We start from the raw sequence: 26840 nt of genomic DNA, 5'->3' as shown, positions 1-26840 counted from the left end.
CATCAATATAATCCACTATATAAACAAACTCAAAGAAAAAAAAACCCATAATCATCTCATTAGATGCTGAGAAAGCATTTGACAAAATTCAACACCCATTCATCTTAAAAGTTTTGGTAAGATCAGGAATTCAAGGATCATATCTAAACATAGTAAAAACAATATACAGCAAACCAGTAGCCAACATCAAACTAAATGGAAAGAAATTTGAAGCAATCCCACTAAAATCAGGAACTAGACAAGGCTGCTGCCCACTCTCTCCCTACCTATTCAATATAGTACTCAAAATCCTAGCCAGAGCAATCAGAAAACAAAAGGAAGTCAAAGGGATACAAATTGGAAAGGAAGAAGTTAAAAATATCACTATTTGCAGATGATTTAGTATACTTAAGTGACCCAAAAATTCTACCAGAGAACTCCTGAACGGGATAAACAACTTCAGGAAAGTGGCTGCATATAAAATTAACTCAAACAAATCAGTAGCCTTCCTCGACTCAAAGGATAAACAGGCTAAGAAAGAAATTGGGGAACTGACATTCTTCACAATAGTCCCAAATAATATAAGATACCTTGGTGTGACTCTAACCAAGCAAGTGAAAGATCTGTATGACAAGAACTTCAAGTCTCTGAAGAAAGAAATTGAAGAAGATCTCAGAAGATGGAAAGATCTCCTATGCTCATGGATTGACAGGATTAATATAGTAAAAATGGCCATTTTACCAAAAGTGATCTACAGATTCAATGCAATCCCCATCAAAATTCCTACTCAACTTTTCATAGAGTTAGAAAGAGCAATTTGCAAATTCATTTGAAATAACAAAAACAAAAAAACAAAAAAAAAAACAGGATAGCGAAAACTATCCTCAACAATAAAAGAACTTCTGGGGGAATCACCGTCCCTGACCGCCAGCTGCTTTACAGAGAAATAGTGATAAAAACGGTATGGTATTGGTACAGAGACAGGCAGGTAGATCAATGGAATAGAATTGAAGACCCAGAAATGAACTCATACACCTATGGTCACTTGACCTTTGACAAAGGAGCTAAAACCATCCAATGGAAAAAGAGAACATTTTTAACAAATGGTGCTGGTTCAACTGGAGGTCAGCATGTAGAAGAATGCAAATTGATCCATTCTTACCGCCCTATACAAAGCTCAAGTCCAAGTGGACCAAGGACCTCCACATAAAATCAGATACACTCAAACTAATAGAAGAAAAAGTGGGGAAGAACCTGGAACACATGGATGGCCACTGGGGAAATTTTTCTGAACAGAACACCAATGGCTTATGCTCAAAGATCAAGAATCGACAAATGGGACTTCATAAAATTGCAAAGCTTCTGTAAGGTAAAGGACACTGTCAATAGGACAAAACAGCAACCAACAGATTAGGAAAAAATCTTTACCAATCCTACAGATCTTACAATCCCATAGAGGGCTAATAACTAATATATACAAAGAATTCAAGAAGTTAGACTCCAGGTTGCTGCCGCTGCAGAGAGCCCGTGGGCAGCACCCCACGAGTGAACTTGAGCCTCGGGACCACAGGTAAGACCAACTTTTCTGCTGCAAGAAAGCTGCCTGGTGAGCTTGGGACACACGGAAGCAGAATTCCTCTAGGACCGGGCACGTTCTGTGTTTACCGGAAGTCCCACACCCGAGGATCCCGGCCCGCAGCAGCTCTCTGCTCCCAGACCCTGTGAGAGAGAGACCCAACCGCCTGGTCAGGTGGGCACTCCTGAGGCTGCAGAGCGGAAGAGACCACCAACACTGCTCACCCCTGCCCACATCCCTGGCCCAAGAGGAAACTGTATAAGTCCTCTGGGCTCCCGTGGGGGAGGGCCCAGGAGCGGCAGGACCCCTGCCTGAGACACCTGAAGGAAACAGACCTGATAAACAGTTCTCCGCACCCAAATCCCGTGGGAGGGAGAGCTAAACCTTCAGAGAGGCAGACAAGCCTGGGAAACCAGAAGAGACTGCTCTCTGTACATATATCTCGGACGCCAGAGGAAAACACCAAAGGCCATCTGGAACCCTGATGCACTGAAGCTCCCAAAGGGGCGGCACAGGTATTCCTGGTTGCTGCCGCCGCAGAGAGCCCATGGGCAGCACCCCACGAGCGAACTTGAGCCTCGGGACCACAGGTAAGACCAACTTCTCTGCTGCAAGAAAGCTGCCTGGTGAACTCAAGACACAGGCCCACAGGAACAGTTGAAGACCTGTAGAGAGGAAAAACTACACGCCCGAAAGCAGAACACTCTGTCCCCATAACTGACTGAAAGAGAGGAAAACAGGTCTACAGCACTCCTGACACACAGGCTTATAGGACAGTCTAGCCACTGTCAGAAATAGCAGAACAAAGTAACACTAGAGATAATCTGATGGCGAGAGGCAAGCGCAGGAACCCAAGCAACAGAAACCAAGACTACTTGGAATCATCGGAGCCCAATTCTCCCACCAAAACAAACATGGAATATCCAAACACACCAGAAAAGCAAGATCTAGTTTCAAAATCATATTTGATCATGATGCTGGAGGACTTCAAGAAAGATGTGAAGAACTCCCTTAGGGAAACACAGGAAAACATTAATAAACAAGTAGAAGCCTACAGAGAGGAATCGCAAAAATCCCTGAAAGAATTCCAGGAAAACACAATCAAACAGTTGAAGGAATTAAAAATGGAAATAGAAGCAATCAAGAAAGAACACATGGAAACAACCCTGGATATAGAAAACCAAAAGAAGAGACAAGGAGCTGTAGATACAAGCTTCACCAACAGAATACAAGAGATAGAAGAGAGAATCTCAGGAGCAGAAGATTCCATAGAAATGATTGACTCAACTGTCAAAGATAATGTAAAGCGGAAAAAGCTACTGGTCCAAAACATACAGGAAATCCAGGACTCAATGAGAAGATCAAACCTAAGGATAATAGGTATAGAAGAGAGTGAAGACTCCCAGCTCAAAGGACCAGTAAATATCTTCAACAAAATCATAGAAGAAAACTTCCCTAATCTAAAAAAAGAGATACCCATAGGCATACAAGAAGCCTACAGAACTCCAAATAGATTGGACCAGAAAAGAAACACCTCCCGTCACATAATAGTCAAAACACCAAACGCACAAAATAAAGAAAGAATATTAAAAGCAGTAAGGGAAAAAGGTCAAGTAACATATAAAGGCAGACCTATCAGAATCACACCAGACTTCTTGCCAGAAACTATGAAGGCCAGAAGATCCTGGACTGATGTCATACAGACCCTAAGAGAACACAAATGCCAGCCCAGGTTACTGTATCCTGCAAAACTCTCAATTAACATAGATGGAGAAACCAAGATATTCCATGACAAAACCAAATTTACACAATATCTTTCTACAAATCCAGCCCTACAAAGGATAATAAATGGTAAAGCCCAACATAAGGAGGCAAGCTATAACCTAGAAGAAGCAAGAAACTAATCGTCTTGGCAACAAAACAAAGAGAATGAAAGCACACAAACATAACCTCACATCCAAATATGAATATAACGGGAAGCAATAATCACTATTCCTTAATATCTCTCAACATCAATGGCCTCAACTCCCCAATAAAAAGACATAGATTAACAAACTGGATACGCAACGAGGACCCTGCATTCTGCTGCCTACAGGAAACACACCTCAGAGACAAAGAAAGACATTACCTCAGAGTGAAAGGCTGGAAAACAATTTTCCAAGCAAATGGTCAGAAGAAGCAAGCTGGAGTAGCCATTCTAATATCAAATAAAATCAATTTTCAACTAAAAGTCATCAAAAAAGATAAGGAAGGACACTTCATATTCATCAAAGGAAAAATCCACCAAGATGAACTCTCAATCCTAAATATCTATGCCCCAAATACAAGGGCACCTTCATACGTAAAAGAAATCTTACTAAAGCTCAAAACACACATTGCACCTCACACAATAATAGTGGGAGATTTCAACACCCCACTCTCATCAATGGACAGATCATGGAAACAGAAATTGAACAGAGATGTAGACAGACTAAGAGAAGTCATGAGCCAAATGGACTTAACGGATATTTATAGAACATTCTATCCTAAAGCAAAAGGATATACCTTCTTCTCAGCTCCTCATGGTACTTTCTCCAAAATCGACCTTATAATTGGTCAAAAAACGGGCCTCAACAGGTACAGAAAGATAGAAATAATCCCATGCGTGCTATCGGACCACCACGGCCTAAAACTGGTCTTCAATAACGATAAGGGAAGAATGCCCACATATACGTGGAAATTGAACAATGCTCTACTCAATGATAACCTGGTCAAGGAAGAAATAAGGAAAGAAATTAAAAACTTTTTAGAATTTAATGAAAATGAAGGTACAACATACCCAAACTTATGGGACACAATGAAAGCTGTGCTAAGAGGAAAACTCATAGCACTGAGTGCCTGCAGAAAGAAACAGGAAAGAGCATATGTCAGCAGCTTGACAGCACACCTAAAAGCTCTAGAACAAAAAGAAGCAAATACACCCAGGAGGAGTAGAAGGCAGGAAAGAATCAAACTCAGAGCTGAAATCAACCAAGTAGAAACAAAAAGGACCATAGAAAGAATCAACAGAACCAAAAGTTGGTTCTTTGAGAAAATCAACAAGATAGATAAACCCTTAGCCAGACTAACGAGAGGACACAGAGAGTGTGTCCAAATTAACAAAATCAGAAATGAAAAGGGAGACATAACTACAGATTCAGAGGAAATTCAAAAAATCATCAGATCTTACTATAAAAGCCTATATTCAACAAAACTTGAAAATCTTCAGGAAATGGATAATTTCCTAGACAGATACCAGGTACCGAAGTTAAATCAGGAACAGATAAACCAGTTAAACAACCCCATAACTCCTAAGGAAATAGAAGCAGTCAGTAAAGGTCTCCCAACCAAAAAGAGCCCAGGTCCAGACGGGTTTAGTGCAGAATTCTATCAGACCTTCACAGAAGACCTCATACCAATATTATCCAAACTATTCCACAAAATTGAAACAGATGGAGCACTACCGAATACCTTCTACGAAGCCACAATTACTCTTATACCTAAACCACACAAAGACACAACAAAGAAAGAGAACTTCAGACCAATTTCCCTTATGAATATCGACGCAAAAATACTCAACAAAATTCTGGCAAACCGAATCCAAGAGCACATCAAAACAATCATCCACCATGACCAAGTAGGCTTCATCCCAGGCATGCAGGGATGGTTTAATATACGGAAAACCATCAACGTGATCCATTATATAAACAAACTGAAAGAACAAAACCACATGATCATTTCATTAGACGCTGAGAAAGCATTTGACAAAATTCAACACCCCTTCATGATAAAAGTCCTGGAAAGAATAGGAATTCAAGGCCCATACCTGAACATAGTAAAAGCCATATACAGCAAACCAGTTGCTAACATTAAACTAAATGGAGAGAAACTCGAAGCAATCCCACTAAAATCAGGGACTAGACAAGGCTGCCCACTCTCTCCCTACTTATTCAATATAGTTCTTGAAGTTCTAGCCAGAGCAATCAGACAACAAAAGGAGGTCAAGGGGATACAGATCGGAAAAGAAGAAGTCAAAATATCACTGTTTGCAGATGATATGATAGTATATTTAAGTGATCCCAAAAGTTCCACCAGAGAACTACTAAAGCTGATAAACAACTTCAGCAAAGTGGCTGGGTATAAAATTAACTCAAATAAATCAGTAGCCTTCCTCTACACAAAAGAGAAACAAGCCGAGAAAGAAATTAGGGAAACGACACCCTTCATAATAGACCCAAATAATATAAAGTACCTCGGTGTGACTTTAACCAAGCAAGTAAAAGATCTGTACAATAAGAACTTCAAGACACTGAAGAAGGAAATTGAAGAAGACCTCAGAAGATGGAAAGATCTCCCATGCTCATGGATTGGCAGGATTAATATAGTAAAAATGGCCATTTTACCAAAAGCGATCTACAGATTCAATGCAATCCCCATCAAAATACCAATCCAATTCCTCAAAGAGTTAGACAGAACAATTTGCAAATTCATCTGGAATAACAAAAAACTCAGGATAGCTAAAGCTATCCTCAACAATAAAAGGACTTCAGGGGGAATCACTACCCCTGAACTCAAGCAGTATTACATAGCAATAGTGATAAAAACTGGATGGTATTGGTACAGAGACAGACAGATAGACCAATGGAACAGAATTGAAGACCCAGAAATGAACCCACACACCTATGGGCACTTGATTTTTGACAAAGGAGCCAAAACCATCCAATGGAAAAAAGATAGCTTTTTCAGCAAATGGTGCTGGTTCAACTGGAGGGCAACATGTAGAAGAATGCAGATCGATCCATGCTTATCACCCTGTACAAAGCTTAAGTCCAAGTGGATCAAGGACCTCCACATCAAACCAGACACACTCAAACTAATAGAAGAAAAACTAGGGAAGCATCTAGAACACATGGGCACTGGAAAAAATTTCCTGAACAGAACACCAATGGCTTATGCTCTAAGATCAAGAATCGACAAATGGGATCTCATAAAACTGCAAAGCTTCTGTAAGGCAAAGGACACTGTGGTTAGGACAAAACGGCAACCAACAGATTGGGAAAAGATCTTTACCAATCCTACAACAGATAGAGGCCTTATATCCAAAATATACAAAGAACTCAAGAAGTTAGACCGCAGAGAAACAAATAACCCTATTAAAAAATGGGGTTCACCCGCAGTCCTCAGTCTGCTCAGTGACAGCTGGTATTACAGATTACACAGATGCTTCCTTCTGTTTTGAAGGACGTTTCCAGTCCTACAGGTGCTGCTGGCCCAGTGCAAGACCACAGGCCTTTCAGACTTCCAAGACCAGGAATATCACACACTCGAAGGCAAAGTGCAGACAAACTGACCACTTCTGGGAATCAGGCACACTTGATTTGGATGAGAAATTTTTGTTTTGATTTTTGAATAATTTGTTGGTTAAATAAAAATATTTGAAAAAAATAAAAAAAAAATGGGGTTCAGAGCTAAACAAAGAATTCACAGCCGAGGAATGCCGAATGGCTGAGAAACACCTAAAGAAATGTTCAACATCTTTAGTCATAAGGGAAATGCAAATCAAAACAACCCTGAGATTTCACCTCACACCAGTGAGAATGGCTAAGATCAAAAACTCAGGTGACAGCAGATGCTGGCGAGGATGTGGAGAAAGAGGAACACTCCTCCATTGTTGGTGGGATTGCAGACTGGTACAACCATTCTGGAAATCAGTCTGGAGATTCCTCAGAAAATTGGACATTGAACTGCCTGAGGATCCAGCTATACCTCTCTTGGGCATATACCCAAAAGATGCTTCAACATATAAAAGAGACACGTGCTCCACTATGTTCTTCGCAGCCTTATTTATAATAGCCAGAAGCTGGAAAGAACCCAGATGCCCTTCAACAGAGGAATGGATACAGAAAATGTGGTACATCTACACAATGGAATATTACTCCGCTATCAAAAACAACGAGTTTATGAAATTCGTAGGCAAATGGTTGGAACTGGAAAATATCATCCTGAGTGAGCTAACCCAATCACAGAAAGACATACATGGTATGCACTCATTGATAAGTGGCTATTAGCCCAAATGCTTGAATTACCCTAGATCCCTAGAACAAACGAAACTCAAGACGGATGATCAAAATGTGAATGCTTCACTCCTTCTTTAAATGAGGAAAAAGAATACCCTTGGCAGGGAAGGGAGAGGCAAAGATTAAAACAGAGACTGAAGGAACACCCATTCAGAGCCTGCCCCACATGTGGCCCATACATATACAGCCATCCAATTAGATAAGATGGATGAAGCAAAGAAGTGCAGACCGACAGGAGCCGGATGTAGATCGCTCCTGAGAGACACAGCCAGAATACTGCAAATACAGAGGCGAATGCCAGCAGCAAACCACTGAACTGAGAATAGGACCCCCGTTGAAGGAATCAGAGAAAGAACTGGAAGAGCTTGAAGGGGCTCGAGACCCCATATGTACAACAATGCCAAGCAATCAGAGCTTCCAGGGACTAAGCCACTACCTAAAGACTATACATGGACTGACCCTGGACTCTGACCCCATAGGTAGCAATGAATATCCTAGTAAGAGCACCAGTGGAAGGGGAAGCCCTGGGTCCTGCTAAGACTGAACCCCCAGTGAACTAGACTATGGGGGGAGGGCGGCAATGGGGGGAGGGTTGGGAGGGGGACACCCATAAGGAAGGGGAGGGGGGAGGGGGATGTTTGCCCGGAAACCGGGAAAGGGAATAACACTTGAAATGTATATAAGAAATACTCAAGTTAATAAAAAAAAAAAAGTTAGACTCCAGAGAATCAAATAACTCTATTAAAAAAAAATGAAGTACAGACCTAACAAAGAATTCTCAACTGAGGAATATCGAATGGCCACAAAGCACCTAAAGAAATGTTCAACATCCTTAGCCATCAGGGAAATGCAAATCAAAGCAACCCTAAAATTCCACCTCACATCAGTCAGAATGGCTATGATCAAAAACTAAGGTGACAACAAATGCTGGCTAGGATGTGCAGAAAGAGGACCACTCTTCCACTGTTGGTGGGATTGCAGACTGGTACAACCACTCTGGAAATCAGTTTGGAGGTTCCTTAGAAAATTGGACATTACATTACCTGAGGACCCAGCTATACCTCTCTTGGGCATATATCCAAAAGATGCTCCAACATACAACAAAGACACATGCTCCACTTTGTCCACAGCAGCCTTATTTATAATAGCCAGAAGCTGAAAAGAACCCAGATTCCATTCAACAGAGGAATGGATACAGAAAATGTGGTACATCTACACAATGGAATACTACTCAGCTATCAAAAACAATGACTTTATCAAATTCATAGGCAAATGGATGGAACTGGAAAATATCCTGAGTGAGGTAACCCAATCTCAGAAAAACACACATGGTATGCACTCACTGATAAGTGAATATTAGCCCAAAGCTTAGAATTACCCAAGATACAATCCACAGATCACATGAAGCTCAAGAAGGATGACCAAAGTGAGGATGCGTCAGTTCTTCTTAGAAAGGGGAACAAAAACATTCATAGGAAGAAATACGGAGACAAAGTTTGGAATAGAGACTGAAGGAAAGGCCATTCAGACACTGCCCCACCTGGCGATCCAGCCCATATACATACAGCCACCAAACCCAGACAATATTGCTGATGCCAAGAAGTGCATGCTGACAGGAGCCTGATATAGCTGTCTCCTGAGAGGCTCTGCCAGAGCATGACAAATATAGAGGTGGACACTTGCAGCCAGTCACTGATTTGAGAACAGGGTCCCCATTGGAGGAGTTAGAGAAAGGATTGAAGTAATTGAAGAGGATTGCAACCCCATAAGAACAACAACAATATCAACCAACCAGACCCTCCAGAGCTCCCAGAGACTAAACCACCATCCAAAGAGTACACATGGACAGACCCATGACTCCAGTTGGATATGTAGTAGAGAATGGTGCTGTCCAGCATCAATGGGAGGAGAGGACCTGGGTCCTGTGAAGGTTTGATGCCCTAGTGTAGGGGAATGCCAAGGCCAGGAAGCAGGAGGGAGTGGGTGGGTTGGTGGGTGGGAGAAGCAGGGGAAGTGGGGGATGGGATAGGTGATTTCCGGAGGGGAAACTGGTAAAGGGGATAACTTTAAAGTGTAAATCTAATATACAATAAAAGAAAAATGCATGTCAAAAGATTTAACATCAAATTTTGTAAGAGAAATCTAGAAAAAAATTGTTCAAGAGTAAAGCACAATCTATTACACAAAAATGTATTATTTTTTCCAGACACATACAGAAAAACCCATGTCTTCATTTGAAACATTATTAGAACGAGTAACCTTTCTTAGATATAAGCTGGTTGGTGGTACATACTTGTATAGCTAACACTGAGGAGCCTAAGAATAAGGACTGCTGTGAGGATGAGGCTACCCTCATCCTCGAGGGCTACAGCAGTGCCAGCTCCATCCTGGTCACAGTTAGACAGTGAGGCTGTCAGAAGTGAAGGTGAAGCACTCAGAAGGCACAATGGTTTCAGATATGAAAGGGAAAAGCACTTAGACTCACTTGCTTTCTTCATCCAAAAGGTGGAGCAGTCCTGTTGGTTTTTTGCTAATAAGATTTATACAACAAGTATTATCAATATAATCAATGTTGTGCCAACTGATACCTTCAGTTCTATATTCCTCCTGGAAAAAATAAAATAGCAACTTATTTATCTTGCAGAAAATAATAGCAAATGACACAGTTTTAAGTAGGCTACAGCTACGTGTTGTTTTATCTGAATTATCTAACCTGTTACACTGATTGACATGTCTGTTTCTGTACAAGGACCATGTCTTTTGCTATTATGACTCTTTAACTTGAAATCAGGTACAGTGGTATCTCCTGCATCATTTTTTATGGTCAGGACCATTATGGCTACTTGGGGCCTTTTGCACTTCTGTGTGAAATTTAGGATCATTTATTTCCATAGTGAATGATGGTGACTGCACTGAATTTATATCCCACTTCTGATAGCATGGCCATCTTTACAACAGTAATACTTCTAATTCATGACCATGAAAAATCATTCCATTTGTGAGTGCTTCCTCTGTCTAGAACTCTCAAGACCTCACAGGAAAAGTCTTTCACTTCCTTGGTTAGGTTTATTCTATGGTATTTTTCTATCATCTGAGATAATTAAGAATGGAATTATTTCCAAGACTTATTTTGCTGACCATTTCCAAGGTTCTATGAGCAATCACAGATTGTTAACATAAGAATGTTCAAATAGGTATAAAATTAACCTGAACATCAGCTATACCCCACAGCATGCTGGTTAACTATGGCTAGTTTCCAATTTATTCATCTTTTAAACTATTAAAAAGCATATCTACTTGGTTTTGGTTTTCTGGGGGGAAATGTTTGGCAGCAATGGGTGCTGAACTTTGGGAATCTCACACACGCTAACACATGGATAGATAATATATCCCCAGAGTTAAAGGGAAATTTCTTTTTTGTTTATTTTTGTTTTTGTTTTTGAACACAGGGTTTTTCTCTGTTTAGCCTTGGCTGTCTTTGAACTTGCCTTGGCCTCAAACTCAAAAAATACACTAGCCTCTGCCTCCCAAATGCTTGGATTAAAGGAGTATGTCGCCACCACCTGGCTTGTAATTTTATTATAATACTAAAATAAGTGTTAATGTTTAGAAAGCTGACCTTTGCTTTATGGTGCAAAATAATATAAGCATTACTTTTGTAAATATGTATTCTTCAGCTAGAGTTCAGTATGCTACATATTATTTAGCAGGTCTCAATAACCAGTTACGTCCTGGGTAATTGTCCATATTGATATGCAAGGCAGAGAGCAATGGATACCCATATAATGTTGTTATTCAAGATAACAAGTTAAAATACCCCACTTATGGCTGCAAGATATATTCCTCATTATACATTTATTAATTCTTGCTTCATGCATTTTGAAGCTATTTCATTTGGTACCTATAAATTTGGGGCTGTACATTTATTTTAAAAAGAACTGATCGTAGCATTATGAGATATTTCCTTTTATACTTAATAAAGATACAAATGATTTCTGCTAATGTTTGATAAACCTTATATACCTTTGTACTTTTAGCATTGAGTGTAATATCAGACTGCCTCTGATAAACTGTTTGCTGCTCATCAGTCTAATGATTGTTAGCTGCTAAAGCAATCAACTCATATATGCCTACTGTACTCACTGGTACCTTACTATTTCTCCTTTCGCTCAGCTATCCTCTTCTCTCAGCATTCCTTCTCATTTTGTTGCCCAGGTCTTCTGAGAACCCTGGACTACAGGTAAGTGCCATTTGCTCCAGCCTGGGCAGTGCTTCTACACTTCCTTGTGTTATGGTTAGGATTGCTTTGGTTATTTTTGCTTTACTCAGAATCTACCTTAGTTTGGCAAATATTTTATACTCACTTACTATCTTGTGGATATTCTAGAAATTATACCATGTATCTTTAACTTATCAATCTTTAACACAAATAAAATTTTCTATAACTTACCAGTTAATACAAAGATGTCGCAACTTTATGCATGTTTTTGTCTATGTATATTTTAAGTCTATATAAACATTAAACTATAAAATTGCACATTTTTGTCAAACTTAGTAGAATACTCATTTATATTCACCTACTTTAAAAAGTAATTTCACTGTTTTTCCTTCAATTTTTAACATTTGTGCTATAATAAGAATTATGATAAGAATATGACTAATATGCAGGCCTAAATAAAGAGCTTAACTGTTAATGAAAATATCCTACTGCCTTCTGTCTCCCACTTTTCACTCTGAAGAACTTACTGCTGCTACACACACACACACACACACAGACACAGACACAGACACACACACACACACACACACACACACACACACACACACACACGCACACACAGAGGAATGAATGAACAAATGAACAAACGCACAGGAGGTCTGGAGAAGAGGTAACCTGTTGTGTAGTGAAAATTGTTGGCTAGACTCCATACATAAAGTCCCTTGGAGAACTGAGAAGGTTTTTTTTATTGTTGTTTGTTTGTTTTTGGAAGTAGCCATTCCTTCAAGCAAGCCTCACAAGGTAGTATCTAATAGTTTTGGAGTAACTGAAAGAAATGAAATAGTACCCAAGAGAATAAACCCTACAGAAATATAGAGGACATGGCAGGTATCTATGTTCACATCTGAGCCCAATCGGTGGTAATTCCTGACATTCGTGTGCCCTCGGTTGCTGCGTTGCACCCTTGGCACACCCAAGCAAGCACAAGGATTGCAGTTACTGGGAAAGCTGAAGACTGAACCTGACCTTCAAGCTGCAACAAGATTCTTGCCCTGAGAAGAGCAGGGTAGACGAGGCAGCTCAAGAGATGTAGACCATGACAAGCTGTCTGAGTCCACACGGCTGTAAAAATATTTAATCTAATTCAGCGTTTTACCCTTCCTTTGGGTAAAAGACACATGTAACCTTTATACTTATAATGAGCCTTAATCAACACAGAGCTGGGTGGATATTTATCCTCTGTGCTATAGTGATTCTTTCCCAGCCGATAATTTTTATTATATAATTTGCCATGTTTTGTCTGGGCTGCTCTTAGCTCCAATTCACTAACCCACATGGTCATTATTTTAAGATTCTTACCCCAATGGAGGCTTCTTCGCACACCAACTTTTTCTCTTTTTCCCTCATGGTTTTTCTGCAACTCCAAGCCCAGGAACCTAAACCCCACTGGTCTCTTCTGCCCAGCTATTAGCTGCTGCCATCTTTATTTACCAATAGGAGAACATAGGGGGTGGTGGTGGTGGGGAGTCACATAGCATCACCTGGGTCCGTGTGTGGTCTCTGGGAGCAACCAATATTTAGAATAGCAAAAGACCAATCCTCAACAATTTTTGTCTAATTAAAAAGGCTCTTTTTCTTATAATAATAAGAACATACAGTAGAGACAATTATGGATATTATTAGATATGAGCTACATTTAAATATTCAGTCTGTTTGTATTTGGCACCTTAGATAAGGTATTTTACCATCTATGCCATCTTAATGAGTTCAGAGTTTTGTATCTATCTCATTTATTATTTTAACCTGTATTACCATTTTAAAAACATCTTTTTTGACCTAGAACATCTTTTTATAACTCTCTAGTCTTTAACCCTATCCAAGAATTGAGAAGAAATAAATATTATTTGAGTATGCAGGGAGCATAGGAACGTAGCTCTTAAAAAATCTCAACAAGCAGCTGACCCAGACAGATGCAGATACTTACACCCAACCAAAAGACAGAAGCCAGGACTCCTGTGGTTGAATTAGGGAAAGGCTGGAAGTAGTTGTAGAAGAGGGAGACCTCATAGGAAGACGAGCAGTCTCAACTAACCTGGACTCCCAAGATCTCTCAAACGCTGAGCCACTGACCAGGCAGTGTACATAAGGTACGAGGCCCTCAACACATCTACAGCAGAGGACTGCCTGGTCTGGCCTCAGTGAGAGAAGATGCACCTAACCCTCGAGACACTTGAGGCCTTGGGAGAAGAGAGGCCTGTTGGAATGTAGGGGTGGGGACATCCTCTTGGAGACAGAAGAGGAGGAATGGGAGGAAGAACTAAGGGCAGTCTGGGAGGGGGATAAAGACTAGATTGTTTAAAAACAAAAAGATAATTGAAAAAATTAAATTAAAAAAATAAATGCTTTTGGCTCTGCAGACTAAACAAACAACCAGAAAACCACCCCACAGAAATGAAAGAGATAGCTTACCACTTGGACAGACCCCAATATTTCTTATAACACTGGAGCATCTATCTTTAGCCTTTTGGCCCAGAACATCTGACAGACCTTAAGGGAAGCAGGAATTATGAAGGATTAACTTACCCTATCTTGACAGAGCTTAGCAATCAACTATCTTTTGTCTGTCCTTTTTTGGACAGCATTTTGTCTGCAGATACTTAGGGCATTTTTTGCCCCATGGCTTGTCACAATTGAAGCAACTCAATATGGAAGGTTATTGATGCTCATCATCTTTTTTTGAAGTGAAATGGGGAATGGTGGTATTTTCAGGAGCAGACATGTTTCATAGTCAAAAGATCTTTTAATGATGAACTTATATTAAATGTCATACTTTGTGGATCTCTGTCACTTTTGAAGATCATCTATCTACATCCAGCATATCTGATTTGTTAAATGTTTATTTTTAGCTCTTTACTATTTGAATAACCTTTAAAACATTTTACTGTAATTAACTAAATTAGTACCTAATATGACCATGAGTTTGACTATCTGATTATTAACTTGGATTACGTAATTATTTAAAACAGTTTTTGATAGCTATTACTAAAAGGAAAGGTACTAGGCCTTGAATTTTTTTTCTCTATTTTTCCATTTTTTTTTCACCTTTATTAACTTGGGTATTTCTTATTTACATTTCGATTGTTATTCCCTTTCCCAGTTTCTGGGACAACATCCACCTAATCCCTCCTCCTCCCCTTCCTTATGAGTGTTCCCCTCCCCATCCTCCCCCCATTACCACCCTCCCCCAACAATCACGTTCACTGGGGGTTCAGTCTTGACAGGACCAAGGGCTTCCCCTTCCACTGGTGATCTTACTAGAATATTCATTGCTACCTATGAGGTTAGAGTCCAGGATCAGTCCATGTATAGTCTTTGGGTAGTGGCTTAGTCCCTGGAAGCTCTGGTTGGTTGGCATTGTTGTTCATATGGGGTCTCGAGCCCCTTCAAGCTCTTCAGTCCTTTCTAAGATTCCTTCAGCGAGGGTCCCGTTCTCAGTTCAGTGGTTTGCTGCTGGCATCCGCCTATGTATTTGCTGTATTCTGGCTGTGTCTCTCAGGAGAGATCTACATCCGGTTCCAGTCGGCCTGCACTTCTTTGCTTCATCTATCTTATCTAGTTTGGTGGCTGTATATGTATGGGCCACATGTGGGACAGTAGGCCTTGCATTTTTAAATGAGTTGAAACATATGCATACCATGTTGTAACAAAATTAATCTTAAATTTTGTGTCAATATACAAAGGTTTATTATGCCAATGAAAACCTTAAACCTGAATTAATATACAAAATTTTGAACCAATATAAGAAAACATAACTTTAATTTAGCATTAAAATATGAATATCTCTACCAATGTAAGATTATGTCATTTTGATTTAATAATCAATCCCTACCTGTTGTATTATAATATTATTAACACCCAAGTATACACAGCATGAGTCCAGGCTGAAACTTTGGCCTCATTCCTACAAAGTCTTAAGGACACCAGGAGGCAAATCCAAAATCTCTTTCTACTGAGAAGTTCCTGCTATACCTTTAACCATACCACAGTCATGAATATGATACTGAATGGGTGTTTCCTTCAACCTCGCTAAGTGAGAGTTGGAGAGTGTTTGTCACATATGTGGAACTAGAGTCTCATGGGTCCTGTTGACATTAAGATGGTCACATAGAGAACTGTGCTTGTCATTATCTGTGGAGATAGAATGAGTGCCCTAGTGTCCACAAACCTAGTTGCTCTAGATGAAAACAGTGAGGTGAAAGCATGTTGGAGAAATGGTGCCCAGGTGCCTAGTAAAAGGAGGGTTGGTAGCAATACTTTTATCAACAGTCTGCAAGTCGACTGGGTAGCTAGAAATGGTTCAAAATAATAATAATAGACTACCTATCACCTCATATCATGGTATGGAGGAGCTGTGAACAAATCTAAGAAGGGGTAGACTCTCCATTAAGCCAAGTTAGTTACTCTGTTTCACCTTTGCTAGGTATACTGGCTGGTTTTGTGTGTCAACTTGACACAAGCTGAAGTTATCAAAGAGAAAGAAGCCTCCCTTCAGGAAATGCCTGCATGAGACCCAGCTGTAAAGCATTTTCTCAGTTAGTGATCAAGTGGGGAGGACCCAGCCCATTGTGGGTAGTGCCATCCCTGGGCTGGTAGTCTTGGCTTCTATAAGAGAGCAAGCTGAGCAAGCCAGGAGAAGCAAGCCAGTAACATCTCTCCATGGCCTCTGCATTAGCTCCTGCTTCCTGACCTGCTTAAGTTCCTGTCCTGACTTCCTTTGGTGATGAACAGCAATGTGGAAGTGTAAGCTGAAAAAACTCTTTCCTCCCCAACTTGCTTCTTAGTCATGATGTTTGTGCAGGAATAGAAGCCCTGACTAAGAAACTAGGCATCTGTGAGAAGAGGTTCTAAAGAGTGTCACTCTTGTACTTAAGTACATACTAAGCTCATAGCAGGCACCAAAAACATCATTAAACTCTGTAGCCACGGGTCTATCTACTGTCTTTAACAGTCTGCTAATGTTGGCTTTCTAAAATAGGATAACTAAGGGATCTTCACCAAAGACACATTATTTCTCTTAATTTGTTTTATTTTATATAGATAGCTGTTATGTCTGAATATCACATTTGTCTGTGTACCATATATATGCCTAGTGCCCATGGAGGTCAGAAGAGAACAGAAAGTGGATGTTGAATCCCCACAAGCTAAAGTACAGACAGCTCTGAGCTACCTTAAGAATACCGAGAATTGCTTCATCCATCTTGTCAAATTGGATGGCTGTGTATGTATGGCCCACATGTGGGGCAGGCTCTGAATGGGTGTTCCTTCTGTGTCTGTTTTAATCTTTGCCTCTCTATTCCCTGCCAAGGGTATTCTTGTACCCCTTTTAAAGAAGGAGTGAAGCATTCACATTTTGATCATCCGTCTTGAGTTTCATTTGTTCTAGGCATCTAGGGTAACTCAAGCATTTAGGCTAATAGCCACTTATCAATGAGTGCATACCATGTGTGTTTTTCTGTGATTGGGTTACCTCACTCAGGATGATATTTTCCAGTTCCAACCATTTGCCTACGAATTTCATAAAGAAGTGCAGGCTGACAGGAGCCAGATGTAGATTGCTCCTGAGAGACACAGCCAGAATACAGCAAATACAGAGGCGAATGCCAGCAGCAAACCACTGAACTGAGAATAGCACCCCCGTTGAAGGAATCAGAGAAAGAACTCGAAGAGCTTGAAGGAGCTCGAGACCCCTTATGAACAACAATGCCAACCAACCAGAGCTTCCAGGGACTAAGCCACTACCTAAGGACTATACATGGACTGACCCTGGACTCTGACCTCATAGGTAGCAATGAATATCCTAGTAAGAGCACCAGTGGAAGGGGAAGCCCTTGGTCCTGCCAAGACTGAACCTCCAGTGAACATGAGTGTTGGGGGGAGGGTGGCAATGGGGGGAGGATGGGGAGGGGAACCCCCATAAAGAAGGGGAGAGGGAGGGATTAGGAGGATGTTTGCCCAGAAACCAGGAAAGGGAATAACACTCGAAATGTAAATAAGAAACACTCAAGTTAATAAAAAAAAAAAAAAAAAAAAAAAAGAATACCGAGAATTGCACCTGGGTCCTCTAAGAAAACAGCCAGTGTTCTTTTCGATGTACCAGCTCTCTGACCCCAATGATGTGTAGTCTTAATTCCCCGTACATTAAGAAAAATGTAAGGACTTTATAAAGGAAGTTTAGAATAAATACATTGCTCTAATACAAAATTTTTTCTTGATGGGGATAGAATGATAGCTTAGTGATTAAGTATACTTGCTGCTCTTACAAAGAGAACTGAGGTTTGATTCCCAGCACCCAAGCTGGGTAGTTGGGAACAGCCTGTAGTAACTCAAGTTCCAGGACCAGACTTCCCTCTTCTGGCCTCCTCAAACCCCAGCATACATACAGTGCGCATAAAAACAAGCATGCATGCATACATATGCATGTGATACAAATCAAAAGAATCACCAGGTTGTCCTCTGACTTCTATACACTCATCCCAGTATGCATATCCTTACAAACAAAGAAACACACACACAGGAACGAATATTATTTCAAAAACTTAAATTATATTGAATACTTTAAGCATTCATCAAAGGACTCAGTCCTAAAACCTCTTACACAGTCACCCTTTAGAAAGAAGCAAAGCAAACAACAACAAAACAAGCCAGGAAGATGGCTCAGTAAGAGGCACTTGCGACACTCTTAGTGATCTGAGATCGATCCCCACAATACACATGAAGGTAGAGGAGGAGAATTGAATTCATAAATCCACAGGCTTTCTTCTGACCTCCACCTGTGTGCTACAGCACGTGCCTGTACTTACATACACATACATATATATACATGTGGACATATACACACACAAACAATAATAAGTTTTAATTTTTAAGTTAACATTCAGAGCATTAACTTTATTATAGCATTTATATACATATAATTTGTAGAAACTAGCTGGTAGAATTTTTTTTAAATTATTCAGTAGACCTACTAATTATTTTGGGTTTTGCATTCAATTTCAATTAGCATTTCTCTTAAGTTGATTATGATAAATCTTATTATAGTTGCCTATGTCATTACTATATAAACTGAAAGTATAGGTTATAAACTGGGTCTAAAACTGATTTCAAACTAAATCTGGAGAAAACCCCCCACATCTTTTGAGTCCTCTTCCCTCTAATAATTGTAATAAAAACTAATTACTAATCAATCTTGAGATTCTCATATGAAATGCCTTGTGGTTTTCTCGGTTTATTTTTACTTTCTAAATTTATTTTAGGTGTATGAATGTTTTGCCAGCATGTATTTACATGTACCACATGTATGCCTGGTGCCCAGAGAAGTTAGAAAAGGGTGTTAGATCCCTTAAAACTGAGGTTACAGATGATTGTGAGGTACCACGTGGGTGCTAGGAACTGAATCCAGGTCATCAGCAAGAGAAACAAGTGCTCTAAATTGCTGAACCATATCTCCAGCCCCAGAAAACAACTTTGTATCTACACTCTGCTCCTCAAGACTCTTTGATCTCATATAAGCGGTGGAGACCAAAGCAGTTAAATAAACACTAAAGATAATAAGTAACCACACTCAGTAGCAACAAAAATACAACACCCTTAAAAACCATGCATGATTCATCCACAGATACATGTAAACAAACACAAATTAACAGATGCATCTGGCAACTATTAAAAATAGAAAATTCTGTATAACGTGGATGAAAAGCTCTGCTCTAATTTGTCATTTTCTTACAGTGATATGACCATCACACTGTCTGAATCAAAATGCAGGCTAGAAAACAGTAATGAAATTGATTTAAAAGTTTAAGCAGGAGGGTAACTATATACTTAGATACTCACTTGCTCCAACTTAAAGATATGCTGATTAAAGTAGTGCTGTAAACGTTCATTAGCAAAATTAATACAGAACTGTTCAAAACTATTGTTTTCATAATCTTCAAACCCAAAAATATCAAGTACACCAATGGACAAAGTCTGTAAAACAAGAGAAATTTAATTTAAAAAGAAGTCTCAAATTTACTTACATTACAAGTAATAAAATAATACTCCTTTCTGCAACAGTTCTGGTTCTGTCCAGAATTCAAATAAAATATAGAGCAATCTGTTAATCATTGATATAAATCACCATATAAAACCACTGTAAGGGGAAAATATACTTCATCTTAATTTTGGAAGCATATTTAGGGGCTAGAGAGATGGCTCAGCAATTAAGAGAACATACTGCTTCTGCAAAGGACCCATGTTCTTTTCCCTGCACCCACATCAGGTGACTGAAAAATCATAGTGACTACTGCTTCTGGGAATCTGATACCTCTGGCCTTTGTGGGCATTGAATGCGCACACACAGACTCACGCACACATATAAATTCAAGCATGTCTAACTAAAAATTAATTGTTAAGTTTACAAATAGTAACTAAAATGATACCCATATAATTTGTTGAAAAATATTTTTAGAAATATGGATATTTATAAATCATTGGGCTTAGAACTGAATGAATTTTTAGGAAAACAGACTTGTAACGGAAGGTAAAATATATAAAATGGCAATCAAAGAAAATTTTATTTTCCTGTCACAGTGATTATCATATGACAATTTACATGAGTGTTTACCAGTTTTTCTCAAATTTTAAAACAACAATTAGTTGTCAAGAACTAATTAAAGAGATTAGGTTTTAGGGGTAAAGGGGATGAGGGAGACATCATCAACAGCAGTGTATTTGTATATTTTTAACTATCTAAGAACTCATAACTTAACGTCTTAAGGATAATAGGCAAATTAATTTGAAGTAAGTTTTGTTTTCTTTGTAAATATTTCTTTAATACAAATTGGAACATATGAAATCTCTGCATTACAATATCAAAATACACAAAGTACAGGGTGAGTGAGCTATTTTTATAATTTGAGAAAGCCAAGAAATCCCAAATAAATTCAAACATTCTTAAGTCCTGTGAGGGAACAGAAACAACAGGTATGAGAAAAATCAAAAGGCTACATAAGTTAAAGATCAGCAGGATAAAAAAAAGAAAACTGGAATTCTTTTTAATTTGATATCAATGACGATGAATTTTGTACTCAGTACTAAATCAGCAGTTACACAAGATAACTCAGCAGGTAAAGGCACTTGACACCAAACCTGACAACTTCAATTCTAGCTGCAGAATCCACCTCATGGAAAGAACTAACTCCCAGAAGCTGTCCTCTGATCTCCAGACAGACATAAACAGTCAACCAACCAACCAAACAACCAAACAACCAATCAATCAATGTGAAGGAAAAAAACCACTCTAAAGGCAAAAGCAAGAGGCACGTGAGTTTAAACCACCATGAGCATCATAGGGACACTGTGTCAAAAAAAATAAATAATGTTGAAAACCCTCATTAGCTCTGAAAGGGAATTAAATCCCCCACCCCTGCCATCACTGTTGCTAACAGGAACAGTATGCAAACTAATAAACTAATATGATGAACATAAAAGACATTTTGAAGATGTATCAAGAGAGTTTTACTTAATTCTGACTACTGAAAAAGCTAGATACATAGAAGGAAATAATGTCCTTCACAAATAAGTTCACTGAATAATAAGACTGAGATTTAATTTTATAATGATGGAACTACTTAAACTATAAAAAATTTAAGAATAGAAGCTGGAGAGATGGCTCATAGGTTAAGAGCACCAGCCGTTCTTCCAGAGGTCCTGAGTTCAATTCCCAGCAACCACATGGTGGCTCACAGCCATCTGTAATGGGATCTCATGCCCTCTTCTGGTGTGTCTGAAGACAGTGACTATGTACTCATATACATAAAATAAATAAATAATTTTTTTAAATGTAAGAATAATTTTACCTTGCATCAGCAGGATTAAACAATAAAGATGACATTTTAAGCAGATTAAGCAAACTAGGCAATAATGGCTATTAAAAATTAAAATGTACCTGAAATTATTAAAATTATAGGTATATAATCCGTCACATTAAAATTAAGACCAGAGGTGGGTGTGGTGGCATATACCTATAATTCTACCACTCAAGAGGAAGAAGCAGGATAACAATCAAGTCATGCCTAAACTGCAATATCTTGACTTAAAAATTAAAACAAACAAAAGGCAGGGCATGATAACACACACCTTTATTCCCTGCACTCAAGGAGGCAAAAACAGATCTAAGAGTTTGAGACTGTTCGGGCCTACAAAGTGAGCTACGGGACATTCAAGGCTATGTAGAGAGACCCTGCTTCAAAAAATAACAAAGACAAAAACAAAACAAAGCATCCAAACAAACAAAGTTCTAATTTTAAAAAAAAATTCTAAAAGTACAATACTAAGTATTTTATAATGGGTTAGAAGAAGCCTTCTTATATAAATAAATGCATAAGTGAAAGATGAGAAAAAAAAACAGAAACAGATGAGTAAAAATTTATAGGGGGTTGGGGATTTAGCTCAGCAGTAGAGCGCTTGCCTAGCACGCAAAAGGCCCTGGATTCAGTCCCCAGCTCCGGAAAAAAAAAAATATATAGCAAAATAAAAAACATCTAATCAAGAGAAAATAAACAAATTACAGCATGAATAAATATTTAAAAGGTAACTGAGAGAAAACAGTATGCATCAAATTAAGTCTCCAAAATGTTCACAATAGCTACTAAAAAAGAAAAGGTAGGAAGATAAAATAAAATACAACGAAGATATAAATAAATAATTCAGAGAAGAAACAAGAAAAGCATGACCTGTGTTTGGTTTTTCATTCCCAAAAAGAAGGGCAAAAATGAGACAGAAGGACACTTTCTCTCATTAGATCATCTAAGGCACAAATCACACTAAGTATCACAATTTCACACACACACACACACACACACACACACACACACACACACACACACACACACACGCAGAGAGCGAGAGCAAGAGAGAGAGACAGAGAAAGACAGAGAGACAGAGACAGAGACAGAGATAAACCCCAGACAGGGTTTCTGTGTGTAGCCCTCACTATTCTGGAACTCTCTCTGTCAGTTGACCTGCTGGCTGGCCTCAAACCGAGAAATCCACCTGCCTCCCAAGTGCTGGGATTAAAGGTGTGAGCCACCATGCCCAGCTAGTATTACATAATTTTTTATTGGATTTTTTTAATTTACACTTCAAATGTTATCCCCTTTCCTGGTTTCCCGTCCATAAACCCCCTATCCCTCCCTCCCCTTTCTTCTATGAGGGTGTTCCCCTACCCATCCACCCACCCCTTCCCACCTCCCTGCCCTGACAGCCCCCTATACTGGGGAGTCCAGCCTTGGCAGGACCAAGGGCTTCTCCTCCCATTGGTGTCTAACAAGGCCATCCATCCTCTGTTACATATGGAGCTATATCCATGGGTCTGTCCATGTGTTCTTTTTGGATGGTGGTTTAGTCCCTGGGAGCTCTGGTTGTTTGGTATTGTATGGGGTTGCAATCCCCTTCAGCGCCTTCAATCCTTTCTCTAACTCCTCCAATATGGACCACGTTCTCAGTTCAATGGTTGACTATGAGCGTCTGATTTAGTCATGGATCCCCAGGTGGAGCAGTCTCTGAATGGCCTTTCCTTCAGTCTCTGCTCCAAACGTTGTCTCCATATTTCCTCCTATGAATATTTTTGTTCCCCTTTTTAAGAAGGACTGTACATAATTATTAAAAAATATGTAATGATATAGTCCAATAAATCTTATGTTAAAATGTATTTTTACAGAAGTCTATTTGAAGAGATTTCTATACAGAAAGCAAACACTGAAAGAACAGAGGATGTGACTCTTTCTATTTCCACTTCTAATACACAACTCTGTATAGAATGTTCATAGCCTGTGAATATATAGAGAACCGGTGTAGAAAGACACACAAAATGGTTAGCCTGAATAAAGAAATAAGTAACTAAGTTGATATAACTCTACATAATTCTATCGCTTAAAAGTTCAAGTACTCACCAATTTATTAAACAGTTTTCAGGTAAAATATAATACAACAGATGTTTACCTTAGTATCTTTTTCCAAATCTTTACTATTCAGAAGTGCATGATTAATACGAAACACTATCCAGTCAAACAGAGCACTATATAAAGATTTAGCCATGGAGTTTCTCACTGTCACAGCCTACAAAAACACAAAGAGAATTATGAATGCAAAGTGTAATGGTAATAATTTCACTAAGAAGCAATAACAGTCTGGAGAGATGGCTCAGCAGTTAAGAGCACCGACTGGCTCTTCCAGAGGTCCTGAGTTCAAAATATACAATTAATAAATACATATATACATACATATATATATACACAAATCTCAAAATTTATCTTTAAAAATAAAAAATCCAGGGCTGGAGAGATGGCTCAGCGGTTAAGAGCACCGACTGCTCTTCCAGAGGTCCTGAGTTCAATTCCCAGCAACCACATGGTGGCTCACAACCATCTGTAATGGGATCCAATGCCCTCTTCTGGTGTGTCTGAAGACAGCTACAGTATACTCATATATAATAAATAAAGAAATCTTTAAAAAAATAAAATAAAATAAAATAATCCATATATACAAAATTAGTCTATATTTACAGCCCTGTAACTTCTAGTCATTCCCTATGTAACACAGTCTGGCCTGCCATTTCCATTTCTATAGCATGTCACTCTACACAAAGCAAACATCTTCTCCTGACTATGACAGCTTCTGAACATATCTTGCCTTCAGTGACTAACATGGCCCTCAAATATCCTATTCCTTACAGACATGCTGTGCGTATTTCCCTCCCTTTGACAGTTAACACTGACTACTAACTTGAGTAGACTTACGATGGCTGAGGTTAGAAATTACACCTCTGTATGTGTCTACCAGGCACGTGCAGAGATATCATAGGGACAGTAATGGAAACAGTAATTCCGCTGATGAATTAATGAGACATGGAAGAACAATAAAAGGCGCCTAAATAGAGGAAGTGGGTCACTGGTATGCCTGTCTTGGGGATTATATCTTGCCTTAGTCCTTTCTTGTGGTGTGCACTGCTTCTTAGCTGCCACAAATAGCTTTGTTCCACCATGGGTTTGGGGTTTTTTTGGTTTTTTGTTTGTTTTTTCAGGAAAAAAAAAAAACAAGAAGAAAGAATTTTATAAGAAACAAAAAGGATGTAAAATAAACTTTAAAAGACTGGCCATCAATTTTTTTAAAAAAGGAAAGAGGGCAAAGCATGATGAGCAGCAAATGACTGAAGAAAAATAATAAAGAAGAAATAATCGCAGGGGTGAAATACTGCTCTCATTTACAGCTCTATCTATCATGTGTTAGCCCTACAATATTAAAGTGAAACACAATAATTAAGAGGGGCTGGGGATTTAGTTCTGTGGTAGAATACTTATTTAATATATACCAGATCCAGAGTTCAATGGGATGGAAAGAAAAACAAAAACTGAAATCCTTGAAGAGGGGCTTCAGTGGGTAGAGCACTGACTCCTCTTCTAGAGCACCTGGGTCCAGTTCCTGGCCCCCCCACGGCAGCTCACACATCTCTAACTCTGGCCTCCATAGGCACTGCACACATATGTTACTAAGACATAAATGTAGATAAACCACCCATACACATAAATTAATAAATTTTTTTATCCAAATACCTTGAGGAAAAAGGAAAGCTTACTATTTAAAACCACACTAAGTCTCTGGCACTCTGCACATTACCAAAGGAGAACGGTAAAGACCAAGCTAGCGACAAACCCCTTGATCTACACTGATATCCTGCCTGCAAGATATGGTAGGACAATGGTGGTACAAAGTTTGTGGGAATAACCAACCAATATTTGATTTGACTTAAGACCTACTCCACAAGGTGGAACCCATACCTAACCCTGCATGAATGATTAAGAACCAGAGGCTAGAGAGCCTAGGAACCTAGGGTAAAACCAAATATACTGGTTTTAAAAAACAAAACAAAGCACTGTGATAAAATGAATCCTAATAATACTGCTCCACTCACAGATCACTGACAATGCTTTACTCAGCCATCACCAATGCTTCCTTCTGCAGGAGATGGGAATAAATCCAGAGACCCACAGCCAGACACAGAGTAAGAGACAGACCTTGGAACACTCAGCCCTAAAAGGGATGTCTTCACTAAATCCCTCCCCTCACAGCTCAGGGATCCCCTTGGAAGAGGCAGAAATATTGCAAGAGCCAATGGGAATGAAAAAAACAAGGTCCTGTAAATCAACATGAGCAAAGCTCACACAAACTCGTAGAGACTGAAGCAGCATATTCAGGGCCACACCAGGTCCTCTATAGCTTTCAGTTTGGTGTTTTTATTGGATTCTTGGGTATGCAAATGAGTGGTTCTCTAATTTTTATGCCTTCTCTTGGGCTCTTTTCCTTTTGCTGGCTTGCTGTGTCCAACTTCAATGTAACAATTTTTGTTTATCTTATTACATTTTAAATATAAAACTATGCTGAATTTTAAGCTTCCAAATATATGGAAAATTCATAGTTTTTCCTAGAAAATATTCAAGTTAATACATTTTACCTAATGTCATCTTCACTTAAAAAAAGGGAAGGAAAAACCCCTACAAACCCTATATTCTAAAATAGTCAAAATACTTTTAAACATAAGAAAATCATACCTCTGCCAGTTTATATGGTAAAATAAGCTTTTCACCCACTGTCACCGTCTTCCTTGTAACCAATGCTTCAAATAGCATCTCTTCTTTAACCTAGAAAGTAGAATAGTATATTCAATATCTAAGACTTATGAGAAAGGATGAATTATATTGAAAAGCTAGTCAGAAATAGGCAATGAATATTAAGAAATGCAAAGAAAATACACAGGCAATCTTAATAACATGACTAAAATAGAATTTAAGCATACCACTAACCATAATTCTTCCACCTTAGGTAGAGAAAAAGTTAACAAATGGTTTCTTTTCAATGTACGCTTCTGAGTGAGTGT

General features: G+C 39.0%; 1 protein-coding gene across 12 annotated transcripts in view; it reads right to left on the bottom strand.

Moving 5' to 3' along the window:
- Myo9a (myosin IXA) overlaps positions 1–26840 on the bottom strand; it is a 203242-nt gene that overhangs the window by 107269 nt on the left and 69133 nt on the right. For all 12 annotated transcript variants that reach the window (XR_010053925.1, XR_010053926.1, XM_063264818.1 and 9 more), the window contains 4 exons: positions 26515–26604; positions 23909–24025; positions 19760–19894; positions 10136–10257 (listed from right to left, as the gene is read on the bottom strand). Coding sequence is in view for 10 of the 12 variants with exons in the window: in XM_063264818.1 (XP_063120888.1) it covers positions 10136–10257; positions 19760–19894; positions 23909–24025; positions 26515–26604 (464 nt within the window). In the remaining 2 variants the exon portion in view is untranslated. The remainder of the gene's footprint in view (positions 1–10135; positions 10258–19759; positions 19895–23908; positions 24026–26514; positions 26605–26840) is intronic.

This window comes from Rattus norvegicus, chromosome 8 (genome assembly GCF_036323735.1).
Source record: "Rattus norvegicus strain BN/NHsdMcwi chromosome 8, GRCr8, whole genome shotgun sequence".
Taxonomy (NCBI): domain Eukaryota; kingdom Metazoa; phylum Chordata; class Mammalia; order Rodentia; family Muridae; genus Rattus; species Rattus norvegicus.
This window is presented reverse-complemented; position numbering and strand designations above follow the sequence as displayed.